The following is a 9,588-nucleotide window of genomic DNA, read 5'->3' on the forward strand; positions in this document are numbered from 1 at the left end:
TGTTAAATATTACTATTTAACTGTTTTATTTAAAAATGTAAAGTTTAAACTTAAGTTTAATTTTTACCTTCTTCACAAGGTTGATCATTGCATTTTTCAGTAGAGAATATGATATTGTCGGCGTTACACTGATTCACAGGTACGGTTTTGTTATCCTTCATACAAATTACTTTACGAGTCATGTCGCCACCATCACATGGCTTCGAACACTGCAATATATTATGACATCGTTGATTACATTTTGAAAAATTATAATAAATCTGAATTATAATCAAGCTTTAAAACTAGTAATAAATTTAAACAAAGCAGTATCAATTAATCGTGAAAATAAGAATGTTACATGTTGTCGCGGAAATAATTAAAAATTAAAGCAAACCTTGCTCCAAGGCCCTGCGAACCATTCGCCTTTACATGGTTCTTCAGCAGTGCAATTTTTAATATTTTCAAATTTTTTTTTGGGATCACAATTCTCGTCCGAAACTTTCTTTACAATATCGTTGCTAAAAGTGCCACAAAACACTTTGCGCATTTGAACGCCGTATCCACATTTTGCCGAACACTATGAAAATATGTAATAAAGATGAAAAATACCAAGAAAATAAATTTTATTATTATATATTTAACCTTTAAAGGACAGGAATCTGTTTAAAATTTCATAGCTTTTCCTTTAGTAAGATGTATAATTCGTAATATGTAATTATTTCTTGCCTCAAAATATGACACTATTTCAGCATTATAATGACATTCCCGTTCTGTAAAGGTTAATTAAAAGGAATATAAGAATGTTTAATTCAAAGGATATTATTAATGTAATTAGCAATTTAGCCAATTTGTTGGTATGTATATATCTTTTTATTTTAAGGTAAATGGACGTGCAAGAAAATATTTATTTACTTACTTCGCTCCATTGCGAGGTGAACCACTGAAAATCGCAATTTTTAGCTTTATCACAGTCTCTTTCCAATTCTGGCTTCTTGTCTGGATCACACAAATTATCTGGATGAACTGTGCCATCTTGAGTAGCGCAATGGGCTGTTCTGGTTTCTTTGATGAGATCACATTTCTCCTCGCACTATCAAGATAAGATTTTCGATTATATCAGTTTGTTCAAAACTTTGAGAAGCATAAAGAAGTAATTTCGGTAATTTTTTTCATTTAATAAAAAGTTATTCGCGGGTTCAGAGAACTTACTCCGCTCCATTCCGAGGTAACCCAATCGAGACCAGCGCAAGGTCTCAGCTCGCAAGTCTTTTCATTTTCAGGCATTTCCGCTTCACACGCTCCATTTTCCAACACTTGAATCTTGCCATCGACCTTCTTGTAACACGTAACTGTTCTCATTTGCTTACCAGGTCCGCATATATGATCGCACTAGAAGAAAATAGATTTCTTTTGTCAAATCGTAATTTAATACTTCATGATAATGTAACTTACAGGCTTCCAGGGCCCTTCGTGCCACTGTGGACAATCTACGTCTTTGTTGCATTCTTGCTTAGTAAGCCCTTTAGGTCCCACTTTTTCCAAACATTGAGAATCATCCACCACGGAAGCTATTCCACCTGAGATGATTTGTTCACATTTTATCTCTCTAGTCTGCTCGCCTCCCTCGCCGCAATGTTTGGTACAAATTGACCATGAGCCTTCTACCCAAATAGGAGGACATGGTTCTTCGCTACAGCTTTGAGTATCAGTCGGTTCCAACTGCGGATCGCATAAATTCTCATCCACTGGTTGATTGTCACGCCTCCGTACACAAGCTACCTTTCTCGATTGATAACCTTGAAAAATAAACGAAACATATTTGCTCTTGTTGAAATACAACTGTAATTATTATTTTAATTAGCGGATTTGCTTTTAAATTTTGATTTTGACAACGAGAGATTTGCAATTTTATTGCAATCGTATCTAATTACAATGTTTCGACAAATTTATTACTATTTTGATATTATAAAAATAATTTGCTAAAGGCCAATCAAAACAATTTTTTACTACTATCAACAGGTCTTCCAAATATTTGTGCGTATTGTATGAAAGCATCGTTTCCTAATAATAAGAAAATATGAAATGATTTAGAACCTACACTTTTAATCACGTGCATATTAAAATTATGATCTTATAATACCTCCACCGCAACTAACACTGCAACTTGAAAATTCATCGGTTACCCAAGTGTAACTATCCGGATCGGTACGCGCCGAAAACTTCTTAGGTATGCTGTACTCGTAATGCACCCCCACGTTACGATCTTGGTACAACAACTGCGAAAGGAAAATAATTTCTCATTAATACATTCTGAACATTTCACTAGCAGCAAAAGAAAATCGATATCAATATACCGACCACAACGTAAATCGGTTCATTTGTAGGTCCCAGAGCCGTGATGGTATCGGGTGCTGCAAATCCTTGAGGATCTCTAGCGTAATGAAAGATCGTACCAGAAAAGCGCAAGCTGCGTGGAAAATCTATCCTCCAATTGCCATTTAAATAGTAATGCCCAGTTGTGTTGCGTATGGCTAATTAACAAGTTTCAAGATTACTTGGAATGAGCAATTATATTATTAAACAACTTATTGATATTATATTTATTGATATTAAATTATTAATATTAAATATGTATATATGTCTTACCGTTTGATATTTATACAAGTTTTCATTTCATTTAAACTCACCTAAATAATTGTTGGATGGATAATTTTCTTTGATAATGATATTTGTCGCACCTTCGGGAATAAGTAAAATATCGATATATCCTGGAAATGTAATATTTCTCTATTAGTGATGCAGAGAAATAGATTAAAAATAATAGAATTGCAAATATGTAAATAATAGAATTGCAAGTTTATAAAAGTAAAAGAAAATTAATTAAAATATACAAATATACATTAATTATACAGAAATAATTTTAATTGCTTGTTAGAAATTACTAATATTATAATCAACGAAAATAACTTACCTACTTGAAGATCATCTGTGTCAAATAAGCCGGTAACGGTATTGCAATCTGAACCATCGCCACCACATTCTCTGCACGCATCTTCCTTGACATCACTGCCCAACATCATATCGCATCCGACGTGCTATTTAAAACAATTTTATAATAAATTCTATCTCAATACAGCTCTATTTTCGCTCTTATATTTCCTTTAATTATAATACACAACATATACGCTTTATCACAAGTTTATTATTTAACATAAGCCAATATTATTCGATAATAAAATAAAATTGTCTACTTGTCTAATCTTTTACGCAATTATTAAATTTATAATTAATAATTAAATATAACTCACCATGCATTTGCCTTCGACGCAAACATCATTCTTTTCGGATTCACAAGGAGTGCCGTCGACCACAGCGACTTTATGTCTGTAGAAAAATCGCTCTCCTCGTGGCATGCAATTTAGTTCGCATTTATTTGGACTTCCGATGTACGGAATCCAACTATAGGAAACAAATATGATAACATGTAAATAAAAATCGATAATTATATCGGGCCCATTTATATTATCGGATACAATGAACTATAGAGATGCATCAGATCAAAATTATTGGATACTGGATGTCGGATATCCGAAAAGAATGTCATACCAAATATCGGATATCCGGTAGGGCAGTTATCTGGCTAAATATCGGATATTTTCCGAATAGCCATTCCCCTCTCCCTCACTACAAATTCTCCCAAATTCTTAAAAAAAAAAAAAAAAAGGAAAGCAAGGGGAAAATAGCGATAATAATTGAACAAGATTGTTTGTAATAGTTTCAATATTACTTAGTAATCAAATTAATATTAATAAATTTCAATATTAATAAATTTTTCGTAATAGACAATAACATTTCAGCATTTTTCAGTGACAATCTATTTCGATTATCGGCATGAACTATCATACTTGTGAAAAATCATAAACTGTTTAAGAGATTTAGCTAAAAAGAATAAAATTTTGCATCAATAACACAAACAATATAAAATTTCAATCGGATATATATAATATGTTTCCGGAATTAATGACATTCGACCGGATAATAAAAAAAAATACCGGATAATAGAAGATATTGGATATTTTCCAAAGCATCTCTACTTATGAATTATTATTTAATTCTTCTGTTTAACAAACGATATGCTTTGCATCGGAAAGTAGAAAAAAATTCATTACGGCAAATAAAAGATTTATCATTTTATTTTATGTTAATGAATAATAACATTTATATAATCATAATATAGATTTTTGGTAAAAACTTTCAAATCCTTTTCAACTACTTGACGGATAAAGAAGAAAAAGTATAGTAATAGAAGAAAAGGTTCAATGAATAATGATCTAAATATGGATAAGCAGTGTTTCAGTTTTTTGGAGCACTGCTATCTGATAACAAGCATATAGATAATTTCATTGAACGTCGTAAATTGATGCTTTTTATTTAATTAATTTATTTATATATGAACATACATACAGTCCCGTTTCTAACTTTAATTATGTTTTCGCCCTTTATAAAAATATTTCTTTGTATAAATTCTACTATTCTTGTTTATTATGAAAGTAACCACTTATTTTTAAATCATCTTTTCAAAAACAACGATTTTCTCTTTTTTTTTAGGAAGCTTTTAAACTGAAATTTTAATCTATGTAGGATTATCCTTTTTACAAGTATTGAAATAGACGCTCCACTAATATTAGATATAGGAAAAAGTTCGTGACGGTTTTTTAATGCCATCTAATGGGAAAAACGCCACGAACTTTTTCCCACCTAATACATATATTCTCAATAAGTTTAAACAATTTACGATGAAAAAATAAAAGTGAAAGAGAGAGACAGAGACAGAGAGAGAGAGAGAGAGAGAGAGAGAGAGAGAGAGAGAGAATAAAAGAGACCTACTCGTAATAAACTCCTTCGAAAGGTACATTGTTAAACTCCGCACACTGTTCCGCACGAAAATCTGTCGATTCGCCAAGGCATTCCTGCAAAAAGAAGTATAATTGTAGATTTTTCAATTCAGCAGGATAAAATTATTGACGCACAGATCAAATTTTAATTTAAATTACTTGATAGAGTCTGTAGTATCGAGCAGACAACAAATCAAATTAAAATGATTCTATTGTAATTTAATTATCAAAAATGCGAATTGTTTTACGAAGAAATTATTAATTTTCTTTCTGTAATAAAAAATGATAATTTAAGTAAATGAATAACATTTGTTAATCTTTTCTATCAACATTTTGCAATATTTTGTGATAATTATATCGAAAAAATTTTTTTGCACTTTTGTGTTACATTAAATCAATGCAGCAATTTAAAAAACGGACTAAATAAAAATAACACTTTTGCAAGGAAGATAACGTTCGCTGCGATCAGCTTTTAGCGAAATGAATAAAAATAAAAATTGTATAATGCAAATATAATTATTAATTTATAAATATGTAATAAAAAGAAAGTAAAATGAATGCTTGAAAGCTTAAAATTATTGCAAAAGTAAATCGTGTAAATTCTTTTCTATCGCATCCACTCCACTTTATCATTTTCAGTTTTGATAACCTCGAATTCAAAATATATATTAGTGATGAATGTCGAGTTTTTAAATATACACATGTTTGAGTATCGTTGTTGAGGGAAATCTCATTACTGTATAAAAGGACCGAAGAAAAATGTTACTTATAGGTAGAAAGATCTTTGTAATATCTCTATTTTTTAGCTAATGGTTTCTTTTAATTTGATTTCTTGAATATCTTATCTCATGAGATACATCATTTGCTTAATATTATTACAGTAGTAAGAATAAAAAAGAAGTATTTATCAAACTTGATACATTTAACAAGCAATTTTATAACTTCACTTTTTTATCGTACCTTTATCAATTTTGATTAAAAATTATTTACGAATTATTTTTTATTAATTTTTACATCATATCTAAATTAATTGCTAACTCTTTTTGGTAACTTGAGTGATGAGACTGATAGATTTACATATTTTATCCTTGTTTAATGCTATGAAATAAATATGTATGTGTTGTGCTATTTCATGAATGCCCCGTAAAAATAAAATGAACTAGAAATAGATGTGCTTCACATTGGAGAGCAGCCTCTGTGAGGTAAGTAACATCGATAAATCGAGTGGAATCTTAGCAAAAGCGAAGAAAAGATACTCCGATGGGACCGGTACCACGCACGAGGATACAGCGTAAAATTTATGGTATGAGATTTCTTGTGAACGAAATAAAATACTAGTAAAAATATAGCAATAGCATAGAATTTGTAGAATTATCATTATTATGTCATGACATAATTTCAGTTCATTAATAAGAATCGTAATTCTTTTAAAATAATTATGTTTTAAAAGTTTTACATTAAACAAAATTTTTTTATGCCATTAAAACGACTTGTTATTAAAAAATTTTTTTAAGAATTGAAAGTACATAGCCAATAATACATGCAAAATGTATTATAATAATAATTATTAATAACTCTCGCACTACATCAGAAAACTGATGCACTACAAGATAGGCCAAAAATTTAGATACAGTTGAATATTTCTTTAAATAAATAAAACATTTTTGAGAAAAACATTTTATATATACCTACGAAGTTGTAAGGTTTGAATAACGCATCAAACAGCAAGACTTATTTGAGTATGAAGAAGCTCTCAATGTCAATTTAAAAATTTTTAATGTAAGCTGCCACTTTTTATTCAATATTTTTGTAACTGACATTGAGAGCTTTCAAAGTACTACAATGAAACTCCTTTAGATTTAATCTTTTTCGAATTGGCAAAGTTCAGATATCGCCATTATTAACATTATTCATATTCAAGGTATCCGATCAAAATAAAGATCATTAAAAATTGTTCTCCTCATTTTCATTTTTAACGTAAAACAATGATCTTGACTTTGACAAATGTTATCAAGGTTATATTATGTCCACGAATTTTCGGTATAGGTTTTATACCAACCGTCAGTCGGATACTTTGGATAACGCTAATGCTGGTACCTGAACTTCGTCATCTCGAACAAAATTTAATCAAAAAGAGTTTTATTGTAATACTTTGAAAAAAATCTGAATGTCAGTTACAAGAATAATATGAATAAACAGTAAAGGTTTTCATTAAAAATTTTAAAGTTGACCTTGAGAACTCCTCCATACACATGGGGGAGAACCCATACCTATACTTGAGAGCTCCTCCACACGTGGAGGATAAAAATACAACAACAAGGCACAATAGTAGCAATACAATAGTTACAATACAATAGTAACAATAGTAACAATTGTTAATATTTCTTGAACTATAATAGATATGTGTATGCGATTGCATGATACAATTCTGTAGACAGATCGGCAATGAATTGTTCGTTGCTGGTTCACACGAAATGTGCATGAGTACAAGAACAGAAATTACTTTTTTCATGCATCAAGTAAGTTTTATTGTATGCACAAAATCTAAAATTTTTTTTGTTCTTTATAACGAAGATATAATGTATTATCTTAATATGTTTTAACGATTATCTATGTTGATGATTTGCACATTTGAGTTGATTTTTATTTAGGTTAGATTAGGTTTTAATTTAAAAAATTTACTATAAATTTCATAAAATATCATTAGAGGACAATAGTGACATCGATATCTTGGGTCAGTTGTAACGTTACAATTATTCTAAGACTTATTTGATTTTATTTTAGTGTTGTTTTGCACGATATTATTTGTAATTTTCTTCGCAGAATGCCACTGATAAGAAAACGCAAAACCGATTAAAAAAAAAATTATATTAAAAAAAATCTTTATACAAACAGATATTTAAAAAGGTTATAAAGGACTAATTATCTATTCATGCAGCTGCAAGAAAGAATATGACTTATGTAGTTGTGTACCTCTGGCAAATGTGGAATACAATTATCCCTCTCTATTGTTACAATCGTTTCGGGAATTAAGATGGGGAGTACGGTCAATTATAACAAAATTCCTCATAGTTTTGAAACAAACATAACTTTTGTCTAATTACATAAAAAAATTAAACCAAAGAAAATTTTGCTAAATAAATTCTACATTTAAAGATACATACTTTCTTAATGTAAATATATTTTGATTGTTATAACACTTTAAAGTAGAAATATTACTTTTGTTCCCGGTCTCCCCTATACTTAAGGTTAAATAAGTTTCGTCACTTAATGCATTGTTAAAGCTTTTACATTTTTCTTAAAAATGGTTTGTTTATGAAATATTCGACTCTATCCAGATTGTCGGCTTACCCCGTGTAATTCTTTTTGAAAAAGATTTATTACAAAGATGTAATAGAGCGGAATCCTAAATAGACAAGGATAACATACAAGAGAGAAATAACTTATAAAAACGATGGCAAAAACATTACATATATATATATTATTACTATATGTTACAAATTTACGTTAATTGTATGTTTATCTGTTTATATGTCTTACATATATAGATAATATTTCATAGAGAAATTATTTTTAAATAATTTATCTATAATAAATATAATTATAATTTTTTATAACAAGAAGACAATGCAACTACTGTTGTTCCAGGAAATAAATATCAATAACATCACTCTCTCAATTATAGAACTTGTATAGCGATGTACCTTGCTATTTGTGTTCTAGTTAGCATCTAGCTCTAACAAAGTTAATACTTCGCGAGTCAATGCCACATATAATAGACTTCCGTTCGTGAATCTTCTGTAGTCCGTCACAAAAACATATAAAACGCATACAACACAGAAAAAACGCTGACACAATATGCATTTGGATGCAGTTTCGTTATTAGATGATGTGCTTATATTAGGTTAGGTTAGATTACATAATACTTTATCAAATCATAATATTAATATTTATTTTTATTAGTATTGTTTTTTTCTTATAAAAATACGTTATCCAATTTGTTTTTTGTATCAAAGTTATAAAAGTTAATGTAGTAAGGGAGAAAAAGGGAGTTATAAGGAATCAAAGAAAATACCGTTTGTGTGTGTTGTTTTAAATAGATTTATGTAGTTAATTAATTTTATGTTAAAAATATAAAATACATTTCAAATAAAAAGCTAATTATTATAGAATTTTTAATAATATTTATCAACTACACTGATTTTGCTAAATGAATCATTTTAATTGATTCATGTATATTTTATGTTGATTCTAAAAATGAAGTATATATATATTTATCCTACGAGCTCCAATTTTTGTAACTGACATATCTTTTTTTAAAAATGTTGTAATTTGCTAACAATTCGTCGTATGGAGTATTTTTCTTAATTAAATTAATTAAATTTTGTTTAAAGTCTTTTTACCATGAGTAAAAAAAATCATGTTAAATTTAATATTATTCTCTTTAAATTCATTTACATGATTTACGTATAACAATAACCAGGACAGACATAAATAGAGAAGTTTTTAAATATATGTTAATCAAAAATTCTGTTTTTTTCATATAAGTTTTTCATATAAGTTTAACAGATTTCAAATCAGCAAAAAATACCATATCCTGTCAGATCAATTTAACAAAAGAAAAGTGAAACTTTTTTTCTGAAAAGTCAAACAGTATTATTTCGTTAATAACAGTATTATTTAATTAATAAATAATAATTAATAAATAATA

General features: G+C 28.8%; 1 protein-coding gene across 1 annotated transcript in view; it reads right to left on the bottom strand.

Annotated features, from left to right (window-relative positions):
* The window catches only part of LOC108687290 (papilin), an 80,861-nt gene that overhangs the window by 16,498 nt on the left and 54,775 nt on the right, over positions 1 to 9,588 (bottom strand). The window contains exons 5-15 of the mRNA XM_018192983.1: positions 4,870 to 4,952; positions 3,291 to 3,441; positions 2,954 to 3,077; positions 2,670 to 2,750; positions 2,341 to 2,513; positions 2,123 to 2,258; positions 1,435 to 1,778; positions 1,192 to 1,371; positions 899 to 1,072; positions 377 to 559; positions 68 to 209 (exon numbers count right to left, since the gene is read on the bottom strand). Of these exons, the coding sequence (XP_018048472.1) occupies positions 68 to 209; positions 377 to 559; positions 899 to 1,072; positions 1,192 to 1,371; positions 1,435 to 1,778; positions 2,123 to 2,258; positions 2,341 to 2,513; positions 2,670 to 2,750; positions 2,954 to 3,077; positions 3,291 to 3,441; positions 4,870 to 4,952 (1,771 nt within the window). The remainder of the gene's footprint in view (positions 1 to 67; positions 210 to 376; positions 560 to 898; positions 1,073 to 1,191; positions 1,372 to 1,434; positions 1,779 to 2,122; positions 2,259 to 2,340; positions 2,514 to 2,669; positions 2,751 to 2,953; positions 3,078 to 3,290; positions 3,442 to 4,869; positions 4,953 to 9,588) is intronic.

The sequence above is a fragment of the Atta colombica genome, unplaced genomic scaffold (assembly GCF_001594045.1).
Source record: "Atta colombica isolate Treedump-2 unplaced genomic scaffold, Acol1.0 scaffold204, whole genome shotgun sequence".
Taxonomy (NCBI): Eukaryota; Metazoa; Arthropoda; class Insecta; order Hymenoptera; family Formicidae; genus Atta; species Atta colombica.